Source organism: Clinocottus analis, unplaced genomic scaffold (assembly GCF_023055335.1).
Source record: "Clinocottus analis isolate CAN_PGR_092001 unplaced genomic scaffold, fCliAna1.0.p SCAF_8, whole genome shotgun sequence".
NCBI lineage: Eukaryota > Metazoa > Chordata > Actinopteri > Perciformes > Cottidae > Clinocottus > Clinocottus analis.
In genome coordinates this window covers 561,181-583,392 of record NW_027176240.1, presented here as the reverse complement: position 1 = coordinate 583,392, position 22,212 = coordinate 561,181, and the positions used below count along the sequence as shown (strand labels likewise).

Sequence of the window (22,212 nt, the reverse complement as noted above, 5' to 3'; positions counted from 1 at the left end):
TTCAATATTTAATGTTTATGAGGAAGAAATGACGGATCAGAAGATCCAAAGAGGCCAAAAATATATAAGACGACCAATAATTCACAACCGCCAACATATCAGCTATTATATCAGCTATTATTTCAAGTGCAATACAGTTCACATTTATTTCACACACCAGATACAAAGGGTACCAGTGAAATAGTTTGCAACACCCGTAAAGAATTAACTTGAGCTGATGAGCAAAGTGTTTTAGCCAAAAAGTAGGAGATCCTATGAGCTTTGTCCAAAATAAATCTTGACTTACTCAGGAACATACACCCTGTTGCACAAAGCAAGTGCCTCTCTGCGTCGGACAAGCAGGTCATTCTTACTTTCCCCAAAACATGCAGCCTTTCCTGACCTTTTGAGAGACGATCCTTAACTTTAACTCTGGCTAGAATTGTTTAATATCAATATGTAATGACGCTCAGGACTAGTTGGCAACACCTGCTCAAAGCTCAAGACAACCGAGGACACCTTCCAGTGACCTCTCAGTCGTACACACTGACAACGCGTGTGAAAAAGGAATGACACCGTAGTACAGATTAGATCAGTTAGACACATGAAACATGGATTATATCGTGGATTGTAATACAGGTGAATCAAATCAAGCATTCTGATTGGTTGAGAGTGAGTCACCAGGTGTTTATTGAAGCAATAAGGTACGAGAGGCAGTACTGTATCATCAATAATGTACTGGGTGTAGTTAGGTAAGACGTGCAGCAGCTGCAGTACATTCAAGGGTGTTATAATGTACACCCTTCATCAGTACATTACTGACGATACAGTACTGCCTCTCGTGCCTTATTGCTTAAGTCAACACACTATATAGGCACTCTACCACAAGGTTAATAACTGCTCCCGTTATGCAGTCTCCACCGCTAAAACACCTCAGAAATAAAACATACGTATTAAAGATTGATAATAGGTAATGCAGAAAAAAGTGAATATATAAACCCAGCAGATTCTGATTCTTTAGGTCCTAATCTTTCTAAAAAAAGATGCCTTATGAGTATGTGGGTTGTTGTTCAGGCAGTAGTTTATAATGTTGAGTAAATACCCTGTGCCCTAATCACTGGAGCGTTAATATAGAGATGTGTCAACGAACAAAGGCGACCTGTCGAGGCAACCTAGATCAACCTGTTGCTGTAAATCTGATCCTTTATTTCTTTGTCTTGGAGGCTCTCCTCTCCATAGCCTTACGCAAGGCCTCGAGGATGTTCTCCTTGTTGTTTAATATGTTGTAGGTGGTCAAGTCCACCAGAGCATCATAATTCTCTTCTGAGTAGGTTAACTTGTAGGTCTTGTATGGAGAGAAGAAGCCGCTCACATCCACCTCCCCAGCTCCGATCTCTTCCGTCGTCTCACGCTTGACGCCTGTAAAGTCATAAGATAATAATCCAATTGATTAAATCATGTCCTATGAAGCACATCATAACAATTATATGCCTTATTCTTATTGGATGTAGGAATACATGAGGCAGTTTCATTGCCTTTCAAGTTGAATGGCACCGAGTCGTCCAGTAATACAGCAGATCCTTAGTATTTTAAATTAATCTGGATTAGTAGCGTCTCCAATTTGTAGTGCTTAACATTAGCTGCAATACACCAGGTAGATTGTTGAGTACAGGTCTGTCACCCTGTACATATGTGCTGCAATGCTCTGATGAAGTATTGTATAATTGTAGTATGGAATAAAGAAATACAGGTACACCACTATCAGCCCCTCGCCCTGTAAGAGATCCTCAGGTGACTTCCATGATAACGAGGCAGAGAAAGCTCTCTTCCCATCGCTACATTGCTATTGTTTCACGACAAAGTAAAAAAGAAGGAAGCAACAGAAGCAACATTGTTGCGGTGAGCTTCAGCTACTTTAAATGGGCATACCTGGGCGTTTGAAGTGCTTGTACGTGACATTGACCAGCGGGAAGTGAACCACTATCGGGGCCCTGGGGTTCTCCTTATCCTCGAAGATGTAGAACTCCTTTTGAGGCTCCTTTTGCAGACTGGCAAAATCGGCATTGGGAAAGGGGATGTCATGTTCTTTACAGTGATCAGCTGTCTTCTCCAGGACCTGATAGATTAGATATGATCAAAGAGTATTGTTAATGTTGATTGAATACAGTCAGGACATCATTTTGCACCTCCTCATTCTGTTTACCGCGAGGATGTCGTGTGGTTCCCACGAGTAACTCAGAGATATGATGAGGTCCACGTCTCTCTCTGGCCGCAGGACAGGCACGCAGGCAATATTGATCACATGACCGGAATCAATCAGGCGCAGGCTGGAGTCACTGGGAGTCAGCTTGTTTGGGAAGGCATCTGGATGTGTTTCTGGACAGGAAAAAGGAGGAAATATCAAACAGATCTTCAACTAAGATTGCAGGAATAGGTTGACTAGGAATACAAAATGAAATAACTGGCTTATGGCGTATGAAGTCAATTGTGTTCTGTGCTGAACTGTTTTTTACTCCGGCAACCAGCATGTGCAGGATTGCTGCCTTGCCCCAGCAGCTGAGTCCTCATACTCAGTCCTCATTGGTCCTCATTGCATCAGTGTTTGAATTGGTGTGAATGGGTGAAAAGCGCTTTGTCTGGTCAGAAGACTCCAGAAGCACTTCTCAGGTACAAGCCATTTACAGTTTACTCCTGAAAAGCTCATGTTACTTGAACATAATGCAGCCTTTGCACTTGTAGCTCGAGGCTCAATATTGTTTCAACTTTTTTGAATTATGGGTGAAAAAAAAACAACTGTGAGTGCCTACCGTCCCCGTCAACAAAGTTGTTGTGTTGAATGTAGTCCCTGTGCATGGAGAGCCCACGCATGAAGTTGTTCATTTCAGCAACCAATGGACGAGTTGTGCAGACATCAGTAACAAAGTTTTTCAGTCGCATGCAGGGCTCGTCCTCCGGATTTGATGGTTCTGTCATCAGTCAAAAGAACAAAAAATCTCAGTTTATTACAATTCTTATATGGTTTGTTGTATAAACATTGAATTTATGTTGTGTAAACATGTAATCATTTAAATGAAATAGGAAAAATGCATAATTATCATCGCTCTACCTATTCTGGTGATCTCTGGTTCTGGTTTGAACCAGGTGCTCAAAGAAGGCAGAGACCATGGAGTCTGCGTAGATATTTCGCACAAGTTGACAGAAATAGCACTGCTCCATATTCCTGATTAAGTTGGAAAAAAATGGATTGTAATTTCCTGAAATTACCATTGTACTACGGTACGTTGACATTGCAACAGAAGCAGTGGTCTTACCAATCAGATAAGGGAGGTGGACTTCTGGGAGTTTCTTGACGACATTACCGAGAAAGAAATGACTCCCGAAGTCCTCCGTTCGGACAAATGCCCCGTACTTCTGGATGCCGACCTCATAGGGGGTGAACTCACACCACTCTGTCGACAAGATGTGTGATTAGAAAGTCAATCAATCCTTCACAGGTTTCAATTTTGTTCAAGTTCTTCTTGTAGTCTGTATGTGTCCTGAATCTGTATCATGTCATCAGTCTGGCCCTCCTGAATATTCCCATATTTATTTCAGTTACAAAATGAATTAAATACATTTCATATAAACTAGGTCTTCATATGTGTCACTTGAGCTTCATTCAATACATATTTGTCATGCAATGTAAAGTATATTCATTGGGCTTTAGTCACCTTGCACAAAATACTTTCAGGAATACAATGTAAAGTGTCATAAATAGCTATTACAGTAATTACAATACAAATGCAAAATATCATGCAGGATAGTTACCAGCAATATGGTCAAAGCTATCTCGTATATCCCTCATATTGACAGCAGTGTAAATGGGAAGAGGGTTTTGGCCTTCATTCACTGCTCTCCGCTGCTCAGACAGGGTACTGGTGACTTTCTGTAATTCCAACCAAATAAAGATGTGTTAATGACACACCCTAATTTGACATGTGTATCTTAAAGCAGCCTGTGGACTCATTCATATGTGAAGGCCCCAGGATATTTACTACCTGATCTGGCTGATAAAAGCAACCACAGATCCAAGAAGCAGAGACTATAGCAGGGTGGCTAACCGTGGCTTCATTACTTGCTAATTTTTATCGTGAACAAATATGTTAGTTGGAGAGCTTGCATGTCCGAGCAACAGAGGAAGACAGGAGCTGTGCAATGAGAAAATAAGCTAAAAGGGAAAACGTTCTAATACATGTACTGTAGTGTATTTGTGAAAACAATTAAATTATAAAATAGCTATAACTTTGTGATTCTGTTTAGGCCAGCAGAGAAGACTTAGCTGGCCCTGACGTCCCACCAATGGTGTAATAAAGTGATTAAGTGTTCAACCGCTCACCTTCCCAAAGACAAGTTGCTCAAAAACCAGGCCCAACCTATCAATGAAGGACGTAGTGTAACCATCTTGCTCTTTCTCAGCAATTCGTTCTGTGTTAGAGAAGTGTTTCTCAAGAGATACGAGATTCCGGAGGTGTTGGGTCATCTGTTCTTTCTTTGCTGAGATGACACTGTCCACATCTTGCTGTGACCAGTTAGGTTCCTGGTACAGATCAGACATAGCCCTGTTCACATGGGAAGTAAGTGTATAAAAGGGGTACAATGAGTCAAAATCAATGCATATTCAACCAGGCATACTTATATATTACATACTTCATAAAATACATAACATAACTTTTTAAAGAGGTCTCCAAAATGCACCAACAGCACAGAGGTTAAATATAATGAACTCAAATTTTCTCAGGGGACAGCTAGCAGCTTCGATGGCACCCACCATTCATCCAACACAGCCACAACCTTAATTATGCATAACTTCAAGCTTAGATATATTTTAAACGGGTGAGTTTGATGCAAATTCACCATGTTGTCCTAATCAAGGATATTAGCTAACCAAACCGTTCTTTGCAAACATGTTTATTTCTGCTGTAAAGCTGAGTCTTTTAAAATGGCGGTCTATGGGGATTGACTCGGAGCCAGCCGAAAGTGGCAATTCAACGGCCCTGGAGTTTTTGGCAATTTCGCATCGTTTTTTTCAGCCTCGGAAGTTGCTGCTTGTTCATGACCTGTCTTCTGCCCCACTGCCCTGTTTCCCTGTGTTTGAGCACAACCTTTCCATAAGGCACAGCCCAAAATTGTATGGATTGCCTGTCTTTGTCTATGTAAAATGAGAAGATTGCAATTAAGACAAGGTGGAAACTTGCCGATTCAAATGGTTCACTCACCATGTGGATCCAGAAACACCTGTGATGTAAGTGACAGCATCCAGGACCCCGATGTCCTTCAGGCCTCTCAGACTCCCGAGCAGGCCCGTCATTGCTCTGGACCCTCCCCCTGAAGCCACCACTGCTATTTTTGGCACCTGAACAGAGAATACAGGTGTGGCTCGAGGGGCTCTTTGAGTTTTACCGAATGCTGAACAATTTAGTACCTGGAGAGGAAGCAGCCACAATTGTGGATGCTTGCAGCCTCGCCCACTTTCCCCGTCAGTCTTCAGGGCATCAGCTTTCAGATTGTGGTGGACAGAGGTGCAAGGGGCAAAAATAACAAAAATAGTTGAACTCTACCGTTTTAGGATCAGTTGAAGCGCCAAAAAGCTTCTGCAAAGCCTGTGACACGACAACGCTCCTCTTCTTCAGGAACTCTTTCTCTTGAGTTGGGATGTCAAAGCCCAGACGAATTCCAAGACCCTCGCTGTGGATTTCCAGGGTTAACAAAATCAGAAGAGGTCAGTGAAACAATGCTGTTTAGCTTCATGTTGGCAGTTTCAAGTTTTTTTGCACAGCTGAGCACTCACAGCACACAGGATGCCCATGTACTTTGGGTCTGGGGCTATTTTAGTGGTTTTGCTCAAAGCCTCTTAGCTCCTATTGAGGGAAATCTTAAAGGTGCTCTTTTAAAAATTCAGATATTGCAACTATAGCAACTTACAATATGTTTACTTTTCACAATAGCAGTCTAACTGAGCAGAGAATGAAGTCCCTCTTCCTTTGTGTGTGTTGTAATCATAGACTGTATATAAGAATTTGATGTAGTCAATGTGACGTCACCCATTGTTTTTTGACTGATCTTTTGCCATCTTAAATACAGCCATTGCCATGTTGTTGTTTTTTGGAACTGATGACGCACAGGAGGGACGTAGTGACGCCGTTCACAGATCTGGTAGCTGATACCTTAAAGCAGGGGTGCTCAATACGTCAATCGCGATCTACCAGTCGATCTCCAAGGTACTATTGGTAGATCGCATGACAAGGTGAGGTGACATTGTCATGAACTGATGCTATACAAATAAAGTTGAGTTGTTTTGAATAAAAAAACTAGACGTCAGCCCATCAGCCATCCCGTCACTTGATTGATACACAGGACAACCAGTCAGATGACATCTGATTTTTTTCCCCGTACAATTAGGTCACTGTGCGTGTTCAAACAACGCCCCTGAGCGCTGCAAAGCTAACAAGCTAGTCGTTAGTTACATCCTAATTTTTCGCTCTGTTTTTTCCTCTTAAACGTAAGATAGGGTATAAAAATGAGTGGGGGAGCTGGACCAAGTAAAAAGAAAAAAACCTATCACTTTCATACGGAATGGGAGGAGGACTTTTTTTTCACGATGACATTTTCAAAGTGCGTTTGTCTCGTCTGCCAGTCTACCGTCGCAATACCAAAGAAGGGAAATGTGGAGCGGCATTTTCGGACTCTTCATGGAAAATACGACACTGAATTCCCGAGCGAGCTGAGAAAGACAAAGGTGAAGGAGCTAAAATCCCAGTTATTGGGACAGCAGTCATTTTTCACACAAGCTACTTCTAAAGCGAAAGCTGCCACCGAAGCATCATTCCGAGTAAGTCACATCATCGTTAAAAACAAGAAGTCATTCCAAGATGGAGAGATGGTAAAAGAGGCATTCGTTGAAGCAGCGGACTCATTGTTCCGGGACTTTAAAAATAAAGCAGAAATCCTGTCTTCGATCAAAGCTCTCCAGCTGTCAAGGAGTACAGTTACACGGCGTTGTGAAGCCATGGCTGAGGACGATGGCAAAAAATGTACATAATTATGTTGTTCAGTCTGTTCAGTTCTGAATTATGTTGTGTTGTGCAACATATGTGGTTATACATCAACATAAGTTGTAAGAATCCTCAATATATTTCTCAATAAATATAATGGGTAGATCATTTTGACTTGGTCATTTCAAAAGTAGCTCCCATGCTGAAAAAGTGTGAGCACCCCTGCCTTAAAGCATACCCTACTCAATGGTCTATCTGACTCTAAATGGATCTGAATTTACTAAATGAACATCATGCTGTAAAGAAGAAGACTTGAAACTCGAGATTTCAACTCTCGTTTACTGTAGTTTATAGCACTTTTCTAGTCTTCACAATACACAGTATCATCCACCCATTTACACAGTGAAGACAGTGTAAGGTGCCACTAATGCAAGGACGAACTATCCATTCATACACTGCTTGCGGGAGAAATTTTGGGATTAAGTGTCTTGCCCGAGTGTCTTTTCCAAAGACACCTTGACATGGACGAGCGGAGCCGGGGCTCAAGCCACCAATGCTATGATTGAATGACCACTGTGCGCCACATTTGCCCACGTAGGCTTAAGGTGTAATATTTGTTAAAAGTTCCCATACTTTTGTTAATACTGTATAGTGGAAGTAGGAAGCACCTTACCCTTCTTTTGTTTCCAGGTCAAAATCCACTGTGTCCTGTGATGAGAAAAAGTCACATTGCTATCAACATATATTATTTAAACTACAACCCGATATTATCAAATTCCGCAATGGGGCCCATAAACGCTTGGACCGGCCTTTCCTCAGATCTTCATCTGGTCGAAACAAAAGGACCAGTTAATCCAGCCGCAAACAAACTTCTTACCTGATCAATACAAACGGACACTGTGCTTCCATGTTTTCCTGGTTGTGGCTGCAGATGAGTATACGTTTCCAGTGGAGTAAAACTAGAGGGCTGACAGAGAACCGGGAAAATGGCATGCTATGTTATACTTTCTTTCTAGATCGATGTATGCTGTGTCAATTATTGAAGAAAAACCTTTGTTTTCTTTCTTCTCTTTCCTTGTCCAAGGAGGTGACAAGTAAAGTTCACCAGTAACACCTTATACTTGTGACATCTCTCTGTCAAACAGGTCAAAAGAGAAGACAATTAAAACTCACTGCTACTCCTAGTTCTGTCTCCAAGTCTCTGTTTACGTAGAAACGCAGTTTTTGGGGTTCCTTTGCATTAAGTGTGCCAGTCTCATCATAGGCACCTCTCAGTGTCAGCTCCTTGTCACACAAACCTGATGAAAGAAATGTACCCACAGGAGAACAGTCAGTGCGTTTACATGCTGGTAATAATTCGAATCTTGCTTTAGTCGGACTATGCTCTCTCTCGGGGCAACTGCTGTTATCCGAATATACATGGCAGTGAATAAATCGAATCATTGGCCGAATGCATGTCATATCCGCTACGACAGGTGGCGCTGTTTTCATTACATGTAGTGGTGATACAGCCATCTCCGCTTGACCTCTTCACTCTTCATAATGGAGAGAACCCCGCTAGCTTCGGTGGTTGTCGGGGAGCTAGCGCAGAGCAAACAGGGAACTAGCAGCAGCGCTAGCTGGCTACATCAGGGAGCTAGCAGAGACACCCACCGAAGGTAGTATCGGCTCGTAACCCGACTTTTACGTTTGTTTGTTTCTGCCGGCCGTGACAACTTATCGTCTCTTTCGACTTCCGGGTCACGACCTGGGAGGGAGGGAGGGAGGAGGCGGCGGGATCTTGAGCATGCCACAAACGCATTGTCCAGTTCCGATCCGATTCAGCGTTTACATGCAGCGTTATTCGAATTATCAATCGAATCGAATCGAGTTATCCAGGGGTGTTAATCGGATCGTAGTCGGACCGCAGTTATTCGAATAAAGGTGTTTACATGAACTGGATAATTCGATTTTAGTCGGACTAAGCCAGTTATTCGAATCCATGTAACCGCACTGACTGTCATGTTAATCTGTTGAAACTGATACATATACATGTTGTTGATGCTTGACAAGTCATAAGCAAAAGAAATTGTACTTAAGTCATCCATTTATTTGGTGAAGTTTTTTCCTAGGTTTCCTGATTTTTGTTATTGGATTTCTTCCCACACTGGATGAAATGGCAAAAAGTGGAAGGGTCTGTACATCTTAAAAAGCCTGAGCAGCCACACTTACGGTGCTTTCGCACCAAAACACATGCCAATATCCGCATCGCTTTTTTGCCTGGTTTTACTCGCTCAATTTCATTTGGTAAATTTGCTTTTTCGCAACCATTCGCGGCAGAAAAAGGTGCTACTACGTTACCCGAAGTTACCAGCACATAGCCTCATTAGCTAACCTAAACTGACCCGTTCACGTCCATGTAGCTACCAGCACATAGCCTCACTAGCTAACCTTAACTGACCCGGTCACGTTCTTGTAGCTACCAGCACATACGAGCCTCACTAGCTAACCTAAACTGACCCGTTCACGTCCATGTAGCTACCAGCACATAGCCTCACTCGCTAACCTAAACTGACCCGGTTACATTCCTGGGGAGGGGGGGAGGACGACGCCAAACACGCATCGCGACAAATACGCGCCGCGCGCCGATCAGGTCCTGTCCCGTATTCCAATCACAGCCTTTTTTATTTGTATCCGTGAAAAGAGAAACGTATAACAAAGAGAAACGTATTACCAGCACATAGCCTCACTAGCTAACCTTAACTGACCTGGTCACGTTCTTGTAGCTACCAGCACATAGCCTCACTAGCTAACCTTAACTGACCCGGTCACGTCCATGTAGCTACCAGCACATAGCCTCACTAGCTAACCTTAACTGACCCGGTCACGTTCTTGTAGCTACCAGCACATCGCCTCACTAGCTAACCTAAACTGACCCGGTCACGTTCCTGTAGCTACCAGCACATAGCCTCACTAGCTAACCTTAACTGACCCGGTCACGTTCTTGTAGCTACCAGCACATAGCCTCACTAGCTAACCTAAACTGACCCGGTTACATTCCTGGGGGGGGGGGAGACGCCAAACACGCACCGCAACAAATACGCGCCGCTCGCCGATCAGCTCCTGTCCCGTATTCCAATCACAGCCTTTTTTATTTGTATCCGTAAAAAGAGAAACATATAACAGTTACGTGTAATCTGTGCCCTGGAGCCTGGCGCCTTGACTCTCCCCGTTACAGTTGCTTCTGCTGAGCGACGTTGTTCAAAACTAAAGCTCAATAAAACATACCTGCGTTCAACATCGCGGCAGGAACGTCTACGTGGTCTTGCTGTCACCAGCATCAATGGTGAAGTGGCTCAGAAGCTCATCTGATGACCTAATGAGTGATTTTGCAGCAAAGAAACGCAGACGTGTGCCTCTATAGAGCCTCCCAAAACTGGTGGAAACGCTTAGTCCATACAGAATAGCATTATGGCTCTCTCAAAAAGGATTTTGCACTTTACATGAATGTGTGTTTTAGCCGTTGTGACTTTTCGTCCTCTAAATCTTTCTTTTAAGAAGATTGACTATTCTTGTTTGTACATATTATTATTACCATGACGGAGTTACGCTTAGGTCACCAAAATGGCTAGCAGCAGCACTGTCCGTAGTCGCACACAGCTCCGACTCCTCCAGCACGAGTGTCTGGATGAAGCCGCTTCCAGCGCTCCTTCAGGCGGACCGGCGGCCATGTTGAATTCAGCTACGACTGAATTATAAGCTTTCTCAATGACGATTGGCTGTCGCAACTCAGTGCTGGGCGTATTTTTCGCCCGAGTTGAAATATTTTATGACTTTACATGTAATATAAGGCCGTGATACTGACTTAATGAATTGGATAGAATTGTAGAATACGTACAGTCGTCACGTTGTAGGTTGTCAATGTTAATGTCCAGTACAGATAACGGGGCAGCCTGAAAGACACAAAGAGAGATCAGTTACTGTGCTGAGGGTAATAAAAATAAGTGTAGATTAAATGTATTAACCAGATTCATGTATTAGCCAGTGATCCTTCAGCAGTATCAGCAACAAAAAGTCAATATTTGAAATTAAACTAATTTATCTTTGTTTATATTTTGAACCATAGTTGATTTTACAGTATTAATGGGCCAATCACATTGTTTGTGAGGAGGCGTAATCTATGAAATGTTGCACTAGAGGGCAGCACTGAGCTGAAACATTCATGCAAGGTCAATGTATGAGGCACTGACACTTTACGGTCATCCAGTTGTGAAACACCATATTTTGATGATGCCAACACTTGATTTCTTTAGGCAGCATATAATGCAACAACTGAGTTTCATGGGTATTAATTGACAGTTGAGAAGAGGAGAGGAAAACACTGATAATTCGAGAATAAGTATAAATATTTCTTACTTCTACCGGCACTTCCTACAATCTTTATCCTGTATATGTCTCTGCGTATTCATTACAAACCATTTTTACTGTTCATACTGCTCATCTAGCATATTCATACCTGTAATATAATATATTTATGCTGTATTATATTCAGTACATTGCTTTCTACTACTCTGCTTTTTGCACTTTTGTTCAGAGACTAATGTACATTTTGTGGTTTCGATACCTGTATCTGTGCAATGACAATTATTAAGCTAGAAACCACAATTTTCATTATATTTGGGAATTAAATGGCTTCTCATGTTGCAAATTGCTGATCCTCCATACTTCTTCACAGTTCCAGCCAACATGGAGAATGGAGTACTGGTGGACCAATGGTTCCTGGAGTGTGTTCGTTAAGGTGTACATTGCTGATGTCATTTGAGAAATCTTACCAAAAGGACACCGTTAGTGAGATATTCACAAGGGGGGTCCTCACTACAAAAAGACAAGTTATATATTTTTAACAGTGAATTTTAAGGACACAAAAAGAACAATGTCTGTAAATGTGTTGATAGAGGACAACAAAGTAAAAACAGTAATTTACAGTTACCTCTGAAGTAGCTCAAAGGCTATCAGAAGTTTTTGCTCCGTCTATAGCAAAGTGAACAAGGACAATCGTTCAACCATAATCATTTGCTTCGCGGTCCATTTGTAATAACTCAGCCATCAGTGCATTACAATCATACAGCGCAAGTGTTGTTCTCTTGTTGCTTTTACCTGTGGTTGTATAATGAGCTCCTTGGTCTCCATCCCATTTGGGAGATTTGGGACATCAAACTGAAGCTCCTCATACAGGGTTTCACCTGTAAAGCCCTGATCATATAGCTTGATATCTAAAACGTTCTGGGGAAACAGCAGAAAAGCTCACTTAGTCACACAGCTTTTGACTTTTACTCTTCTAACTGACCTGGTTCTTTCCACAGTGGACTGAATACATTTTACTTCAGCGGTATTTCAGAAAGGATGACTCTCTTTACACCGTTTCATTCATAAATCTCTTAGTCTCTATTTCTCCCTTATTCATCATCGCATTGCAGCAACTCCAGTGTCTGGACTTCAGGGGGATTCTGCCTTATCAGAACTGTCAAAATCGTCAAATTGCCAAAGACTTTGCAATATCCATCCATCCATCCATCCATCCATCCATTCATCCATCCATTCATCCATCCATCCATCCATCCATCCATTTATCCATCCATCCATTATCCAAACCACTTATCCTGTTTAGGGTCGCTGGAGCCGATCCCATCTGTCAGGGGCGAAGGCAGGGTTCACCCTGGACAAGTCGCCAGTCCATCACAGGGCAGACATAGAGACAGACAACCATTCACGCTTACATTGACACCTACAGGACATTAACCTAAGCTCCGCCCCAGACCGTGCAGCCAATGGTGGGTCAAGGACTTTGTATGATGATGATGACTTAGCAATATTCAAATGTTATTCATACGTGATAAAATATTGCTTCTGACGCTTGTGTTTTACGTCGCACTAATATTGAGAACTCACTTTCACATGGGTGGGAACCCGAAAGGTAAACGTTTCGTTCCATTCTGGGTTGTTGTTGCTCGACACAGTTTTTGTACGGTAGCTTTTTGCCGTTGCTGTCGGGAGAGTGAGTTCCACGGAGCAGCTGGGAGAAGACGCTGAAACAGAGAGACAGGAAAGTAGAAACATACAGTTTCAGTTCTGCAATGATTAATGATGATGTTAAGTGTCATTACAAAACATGCAAAGTAGATATTGTTACTTGAAAAGTGAAAGCCATACCTAAATATTTGTTGGAAAGTTTTTCTGCTCTCAGTACGGTGATATTAAAGCTCAGATAGGAGATCACTTCCTTCTGTTGAATAAGACACCCAAAAGCAATTATGAAAAGACTTATGTACAGGATACATTCCAGGTGTAACTTATGTGAACTGAACGCGCTACACTTCAAACTATAATCAATTACACTCTACAAACATTGTATTTTGGCAGTATACCAGCTGATGGGTGTTGAGAAACTTTATCTCGTACATAGCCGTTCGTAGTCTGCAGTGTAGTACTTATGGACTGGTTTTTGGGATCTTGTTAAACGGTGGAAAGAACTCATTGACCCATATGTCCTCTGTGGAGGAGGCAGAGTTTGAAGACTTGGGGGAAGACCCATCCATATTCTAGGTGGAAGAGAGTTTAGAGTTTGGGGACCTCAGATATTGCGTCTCGACTCTTTGCAGACGATGTGGCTCTGTTTGACTCCTCCAGAATGTGACCTTCACCAAGCACTGAGCAGGTTTGACGCCAGGTGTGAAGGCTATGGTTTGGTGGATTGCACCTTCCGGATTGGCAGTGAATCCCTGCCTCTATTGTTTGCAGGATTTAGTCATGCTTTCAATAATCCATGAAGAACAATGTATACATTTTAAGTGGAAATAAGGGACCTGCTAAAGTCTGCTCTGCTCATAGAACCCTTCGGCTCAGCTACGAGCCAGAAAGCTAACGTTATGCTAGCAAGATTCAGAGTCAATGACATTGCGTAGGGTTGACAAACAGTAAATATAAATGAACAGAATGTTTAACAGAAAATTAACATGATGATATGTCAGAAGACTGGAAAAGTGATATAGATGTAGAGCCTGTTTACCATTTAATGAACACCATGCAGCCTGTCAGAATGGAATATCTACCCACACTATGATTTAGGAAGATTGTAGGAGCCCTTACCACATCTTTGAGGAGACTGAAATCTTTCACCTCACTAAAAAACAAACACAAAACATTTCAATGTTTTAAATCAACATTCACAAAGTAAAAACTAGAGACTTTTGGAGAGATCTTCCAAATAACAAAAAATAGTTTTCCGTCACGACCAGATCATTTGCCCACACTGTTTCTGTTCATCTTAAGTGGCAGATGAAAGGAAAATGCATACTTGTATTAAAGAGACATGATGATAGAGGTAGGTAAATCAAAGAAACTTTACCTTTCCAGGAGCTCAAACTCCATCCAGAGTTTACCCTTTGACCAGAGAGAAAAACACAGGAAAATGTCTGAATATATAATCATGGAAACAAAAAAACTACAAAAGAAGGTGATGACACATCATATCCAGGTATGAATCCATCAAAACAGTTTTTAGGTATGCAATCTGATTCATGTCCTCCCTTTTAAGGTATTATTCGTGGGTCAGGTGCCTTCCTCACGGGTTAAGTGTCTTTCCCAAGGACACATCTACATGGATTAGCAAAGTCGGGGTTCGAACCACCGATTGAAAGATTGGATTGTAACCACTGAGCCAAAGTTTTCCCAAAGACCCCTATCATTCTCTAATTCAGAGTTACTTCAGATTGGTAATTATTGACAGTCCTGTCTGCTTTTTGTTGTCTGGCAATCCAGTTCCCCTCCCCGAGAAACAGGATTAGTGGTTTCAGATGATGGATGTATGGATCATGCAAATGTATAAAATATGTTTGATATTTGTTTGTACCTCAGGTTTGATGATGACCTCCCTGGTTTCCTTCTTTCCCACAGTCAGACTGCTGACATCAAGCTTCATGAAGGAGATCAGGTCATCATACTTAAAGGGGTCCTCATCATAAAGTTTCACCTCGAGATCGGTCTGGAAAAATAACAGTGAAAATAACAGTCCTTAAAGCAGGGTACGGCTTCACTTGGAACATTTGACATGAGTATGGAAGCCCATCTCCGCCACTACTAGCTCATAACTTTGATGTTTGTTTTTTTTCGTTTGTTTTTTTTTTCCCCCCCGATTTTTTGTTGCCTATTTTTTTGGACACAAAAAAAAGATCACTAAAAAAAAAAAGTCAATAATTTTTTTTTGGTCCTATTTTTGAAAAAAAATCTACGGAGAAAAAAGGCTTTTTTTAAAAAATAAAAAAAAATTGTGCAGAAATGGGCGTCCATACTTGTGTCATGTGTGTCCTGAAAAATTTTTTTTGTTGAAATTTTATTAGTCAGTTATGGTGGAGTTTTAAAATAATAATAATAATAATAATAATAATAATAATAATAATAATAATAATAATAATAATAATAATAATAGTAGAGAGCGGGAAGGAAAAAATAAATTAACCCCAAACAGAAATATGTTATTGTGGTTTGTTTGCACACACAGTTAACAATCTCTAACAAAAACAACCCAATGTCAGCAATATTGTGGACATTTGTATCACAGAAAGCTTTTCAAAGGCGAACATGATCAGATCCGTCCAGGTTTATTTTGTGTGTATTTGTAAAACTATTTCACACCAGTTCAAATTGCTTGGCATTGTGTTTAGATTAGAACGTGCATTTATGAACACCAATGTTAGACACTACATTTGTAAATCCTACTTTTCAATGAGACTTATTTCACTTCAGAGGATCCTTCAAATGTTTCCAGAGTAACTGATGTTGTAGTTCATTACAGAAAGATATGATGAGATATTAGTGATAGCAACCTACTGTACTGGGGTCTTACCTTGAGATTGCCTTTTACAGTTAAAGTAAAAGTTTCGTTCCACTCCGGGTTTTTGCTGTTTGCCACACATTTTGTCCTGTAGAGTTTTTTAGATGTCGAGGGCAGACACACCGTAACATAGCAGTCTGACTCCGAACCTGATGAGAAGGATTATTAGGGTTCATGCGACAAGCGTCGATCATACAATAATTGCCCTGCTCATAACTAAACCCAAGTATTTGTAACTAAAGTCATTCATTCATTCATTCATTCATTCAACTGATCCACGCAGGCCTGATGAGGATGAACTTCAGTTTAGATATTGGCTTATTTAGTCAAGAATATATGTAGAAATACATAAGATTTTGAAACCCTGTTTTAGAGAAAAGCAGTGTTTCCCTGGCTGACCTGATGATATTCTGGAACAGGAAACATAAGTGACTTTGAGTGAAACGTTTGTAAAGAGAACTCCACTCGGAGTTCTTGCAGACACTTTTACATCAGCCACCTTGTATATGTGGAAATTAAGTAACATGATTCCATAATAACATAAAATGTGCACAAAAATGTTCATTTAGATCAAACTGATAGCAATGCGTACCATAATCCATGGAGATGATGTTCTTTGCTCGCAGTACAGTGACACTCAGCGTCCACCTGTTCACATCTCTCTTCTATTAAATAAAAGCAAAACATGAAATTGTAAGGCCATGAAACATATACAAGAATAGATGAAATGTGTCACTTTAAACGTATAAGTTCAAATGTGGGGTTTGATTGTTAAAGTGGCTCAAATAAGCACAAATAACCAAACAGTTAAAAAGCTTGAAATTGTTATTTCTTTTTCATTTTCACAGGAAAATGAGATAACAAGCGAGAGCGTTCACTGTCGCGGAGATTCATTGGACTTAAAAATAATGATCCGCTCATTAATGAAAAATAGAATAAACAGCACCACAAACTAAATACAACCATCTATGAATATGGGGATGATTTTTATTTTGTACTCACCGCTGCCATTATGAACGTCAGACACTTTCACAGAGAGTTGCAGGAAAGCAGCGGTACTCTCGTCTGGATAAGTCGACTAATATCTGGACTGGAGACTGGGGACGGTTACAACATCCTGAGCCGAATCCCTTTCATGCATTCTGAATCCTCCCTTTATATTCAGTCAGAAACTACATTACACTGGGTCTTGTTCTGATTGGGTGAACGTCTCTCCCTCCTCTTGTGCGTCGTTAAAAATTAACTGTAACGCAACAATAAATTATGCAAGTTTTCAACAGTGCAATATATTATGCAAATATGCATAAGTCACAACACAATAAACTCCTGCTTGAAGTGCTTTAAAACTTTTTTTAGTTTTTGAAGGACAAAAACTAAAAAAAAGTTTTAAAGCTCTTCACATTGGGGTTTGAGGAATATTTCTATCTTGATTGTGTTCAAAAAACTCGAATGACTCTGATTAGCTGCGTCTACGTCTAACTGGGCCGTGAACTTCTCCTCAACAGTTTTACCCAAATAACCACTGAAGGATAACTGTACAATGTTCAAAATGTGGATACACAAAAAGGTATCGCAAATGTGAAATCATGTCAGTAAGCACAGTGTTACACTGACTCTCAACCAACTTTTAAAAGCTCAGTGTAACTAAAGCAAAGTACAGTATTTGTAATCACTTCAGTCCCATTGTTACCTCTTTCGACTGGAACACTGCAGACTGAACAAGTATCTTATTAGTTTTGGCAAAACTCTGGAATATTTAATTATTTTTTCTCACAAAGACAAAGTACTGTGGATTATGTCCTCTATCATTTACATAGAAACTACTTTAGAAAGTGATCTGTTTGTGATTAGCATGTGCAGGTGAAACAATCACAGTGATCCTTTTGAGTTCAACAAAGACTGCAAGCGTTGAGAGGGAATACACAGCCTTGTTCCTCTGTTATCAAGGCGTTATCAAGTACTGTGGATTATGTCCTCCATTTACACATAGAAAACCTAAGTCCAAGTCTTGCCAACTGTCCCCATACACACGCCAAATTAAATTGTTTACAAGGCAGCTGTGCAAGTTTTTACACTTTATTGCTTCACGTTAACAATCACTATCTTCCTTGGAACCATAATTGCTTGACTATCACTATGTTCCTTGGAATCATAATTGCTTGACTATCACTATGTTCCTTGGAACCATAGTTGCTTCGGGCGCTTCACAGCCACCGACTGCTCCTTATTTACTCGGTTGAACAAACTTTTCTCCTGGTGTTTTTTGAGCAGCAACACAAGACGTTCCTACATCTGTGAACTCCGTTCTCAGCTCAAATGTAATGCAAATGTAAAGAATGCAGATGTAAAAAACAGTAACACAATCAGCATTTCACTCTCCACATAACCCTCCGTAACTATTTGTGGGAAAGAGGTCATCAGTAAATCCTGAGCTTCTAGGTTCGAGATTCTTGCTTCACTGACCAATCACAGCGCATGTTAAAGGTCACGCGGGATCTGTGACCAATCAGGCGTCCAGACCGTCTAGACCTGTGGTTCTCAACTGGTCTGGCTCCGGGACCCACCATCACCCTTAATGACAAGCCGCGACCCAAATGGAGAAACATTCTCAACATCTCCAATGTATTTCATGAAAAGATGGAGCAGTTTGAACCTGAGATAGTATGGAGACAGTAGTGTTGCATGCCGGGTGTGTGATTGTGTGTGTGTATGGGTGTTTTGATGCTGCATAACAAAACAATAAGATAAGTAACAGAACCTAAACTAACTGTGCGGCCCAGGTGCATATTAGTCACATGGGAATAAAAAACAATATCAGTCTACTCCTTTAAAGGATTTACATTTTGGTGCCATACTGTTGAATCACGCTCAAAAACGTCTTCGTCTGTGAGCGAGTGACGCAATGTCCCGTTGGTATCAAGCTGCACAGAAAGAATGAAAATTAAAAAAAAAACAAGGCCGGTTTTATTTTGAAAAATTACCGGATACATCCGTCTGTGCGTCTGAGCCTCTTACTCTTGACACATGTCAGAGGCTACGTGAAAACATTACCCCAAAAAGGAAACTTAAATGTACGTTTCAAGTCTGCTGAAGTGCCGGTGTTCTGGATTAAAATCAAGGCAGAATGTCCTAAAATCGCCAAAAAGCTCTGAAAACCTGCAAGAAACATCCAAACCATGAGTGTGAATACAGATCGTGATCGGTAGTGTTGCATGCTGAGTATGGAAACATTGAGTGTGAACACAGATTGCAAGGAGTGGTATAAAAGTCAGTCAGTGATTTCTTCAATATAGGGTTCGAAGTCCATTTTACGTGTTCTGTAAAGCACAGAATGTAGACAGCTGGCGATGTCAAAATAAAATCACAGGATTTAAAAAAATAATAATAATTAATTCCATTTTTTTTTCAAGCAAAGGCCCGCGACCCATCGAAAACGGGTCAGCGACCCACCAGTTGAGAAACACTGCACTGAAGGATAGCTGTACAATGTTCAAAATGTGGATACACAGAAAGGTATGGCAAATATGAAATCTTGTCAGTAAGCACAGTGTTTTACTTATTCTCCACCACACCAAAGTATGACCAACTCTTAAAAGTTCACTGTAACTAAAGCAAAGTACAGTATTTGTAATCACTTCAGTCCCATTGTTACCTCTTTCGACTGGAACACTGCAGACTGAACAAGTATTTTATTAGTTTTGGCAAAACTCTGAAATATTTAATTATTTTTTCTCACAAAGACAAAGTACTGTGGATTATGTCCTCCATCATTTACACATAAAAAAACTAAGTCCAAGTCTTTCCAACTGTCCCCATACACACGCCAAATTAAATTGTTTACAAGGCGGCTGTGCAAGTTTTTACACATTTATTGCTTCACGTTATCAATCACTATCTTCCTTGAAACAATAATTGCTTGACTATCACTATGTTCCTTGGAACAATAGTTGCTTCGGGCGCTTCACAGCCACCGACTGCTCCTTATTTACTCGGTTGAACAAACTCTTCTCCTGTTGATTCCTGTCTGTCTCTGCCATCTCGCTTCTGAAATCATGAAAAAGGAGAGAATAGAAATCCACTCGACTGCAACGAGCTGCTCGCGATGTCTCTGGTGTTCTGAAAGGACTCGGGGTCAACATGTGAAACATGTTTCTTCATCGCTTATCGATACTTTGATTGTTTTTTAAGGGGAGGCGGGGGGGACTTCTATCATAGACTTCTATACAACCAGTGGAGTCGCCCCCTGGTGGTCAGGAGAGAGAATGCAGCTTTAACACATGAAGCATAGACTTCTATACAACCAGATAAGTCGCCCCCTGGTGGTCAGGAGAGAGAGAATGCAGCTTTAACACATGAAGCATAGACTTCTATACAACCAGAGGAGTCACCCCCTGGTGGTCAGGAGAGAGAATGCAGCTTCAACACATGAAGCATAGACTTCTATACAACCAGAGAAGTCGCCCCCTGGTTTCAACCTTTATTTAGAAAATCCAGAGTCTTTCTTGCATTAATCAGCTGCATCGGTGCTAACGGCTGCCGTTGCTTCTCTACACGCTAATTTATTAATTTGTGTTTTTTTTCTTCTTCTTTTCTTTCGGGCAGATCGAGATCCACTGCGAGCACCAGCGGTTCCGCATATTCGTGGACGGACACCCGCTCTTTGACTTTTACCACAAAGTGAAATCCTTCTCGTCCATCGACACGATACAGATACGAGGAGATCTGCTGATCACCAAGCTCGGTTAGCCACGCCCCCTCATCAACGACCCATCATGCAACATCATGGTGCAGGCGCATAACAGCTGGATGACGAGTCAAAGTCCTCCTGCTCCGTCTTTCCCGTTCCCTTTTCTATCGAAGATGCTTTTTTTGGGGAGTTTTTGTTGTGTTTCTCTGTGTCGCTTCTGGTTTTTTGTCCGATCAGGGATCCTGCAGATTATTAATAACGCGTTCATTTTTCCTGGAGGGACGTGGAGGAAGACGCAGGCTTGGGAAACCCAGTTTACTCAGGAACAAACATCTGACTCTTGAGCGGATACCGCGGTGCTTATCGGTGGAAGTCTGGATGTTTTTAACTCTGCAACTCTTCCAGGAACCTTTTGGATAAACGGATTGGACCTTTTTTTTAATATCCAAATCGGAGCCCAGAAACATGACTTTTCATATCAGATGAAACCGTTTTTTTTTAAAGGAAAATGTTGCACTCTTTCAGTATTTATTGTTGCGGTTATCCTCTAAAAAGTCTCATGTATATGATGACATCACAACGGGGGTGTGTGTGTGTGTGTGTGTGTCACACGCACGCCATTCACCCCGAAGATGGACGTAATTCTACTTCCTGTTCCTGTTCCAGCCTCCTCTGGGTGAAACACTCCTCCGATATGCAACCCATCCTCCTCTCAGAGGAACTCCCCCCACCTTTTGAGCAGAACGCGTTGCGGGCGTCAAACCAACGACCTTCAGGTCCCGGCGGTGCATCGAATGTCCAGTGTTCATGTTTCTATAGTAGCATAGCGATGCGCAGGAAGTATCACGCAACCGAGCCGCTAACAGGAAGTGAGTTCAGTTTTCTGGTCCGAGAGGCGATGAGACGTGTCGGTGTCGTTTTCGTTTGTGTTTTTTTTTATACTGTTGTTTTTGTGTTCTTTCTATTTCGCGGGTGAGCATCCGTTTGTATCGTTAGCTGTAATGTTGTAAAGCGTGCGGCGATCGAACGGTTCGATCGGCGGCCATTTTGATGATCGGTTTGGGTCGTTTTTTTTTAAGGAAATCAGCTTAAATGGTCATATTTTCTGGTTTTGTATGGAAAATATATTGTCTTTGAGACTTTTTCAGATTTGGGAAATGTTTTTTTCTGAAATTTGACAAAACAAACTAATCAATTGATCGAGAAAACAATGAAATATAAACGTTAGCCGCGGCCCTGGTTCGAGTTTTTTGCTCCTCGGCTTTGAACCAATGGGAGACGGAGATGAACAATACAAGCCTCCAACCAGGGTGGGTGTGTGTGTGTGTGTGTGTGTGTGTGTGTGTGTGTGTGTGTGTGTGTGTGTGTGTGTGTGTGTGTGTGTGTGTGTGTGTGTGTGTGTGTGTGTGTGTGTGTGTGTGTGTGTGTGTGTGTGTGTGTGTGTGTGTGTGTGTGTGTGTGTGTGTGTGTGTGTGTGTGTGTGTTTCTCCTCAACAAAGCACACACGTGTGTTCTTTTCTCTCCATAATGATCGATACTGAAGCTCCTGCAGGTCTGTTGAAGATACTTGGAAATGATTCTTGTCTCTTTTAATTGTTCTTTAACCCCTTAGAAAGAAAAGAAAAGTGCAACTGAATGTTATTCTC

At 41.4% G+C, this 22,212-nt stretch overlaps 1 protein-coding gene across 1 annotated transcript; it reads right to left on the bottom strand.

Annotated features, from left to right (window-relative positions):
• Positions 1–127: 127 nt before the first annotated feature.
• Positions 128–16,890, bottom strand: LOC137779763 (cytosolic phospholipase A2 beta-like). The gene is made up of 23 exons (XM_068567948.1): positions 16,882–16,890; positions 14,899–15,030; positions 14,395–14,429; positions 14,136–14,169; positions 13,200–13,272; positions 12,939–13,075; positions 12,147–12,272; positions 11,980–12,020; positions 11,822–11,864; positions 10,888–10,942; positions 8,184–8,308; positions 7,888–7,977; positions 7,684–7,718; positions 5,577–5,703; positions 5,235–5,371; positions 4,355–4,577; positions 3,787–3,904; positions 3,291–3,428; positions 3,086–3,199; positions 2,787–2,945; positions 2,183–2,355; positions 1,909–2,095; positions 128–1,398 (listed from the first exon to the last, which is right to left on the bottom strand). The coding sequence occupies exons 1-23, from the start codon at positions 16,888–16,890 to the stop codon at positions 1,184–1,186; spliced, it is 2,526 nt and encodes an 841-aa protein (XP_068424049.1). The 3' UTR covers positions 128–1,183.
• Positions 16,891–22,212: the final 5,322 nt, after the last annotated feature.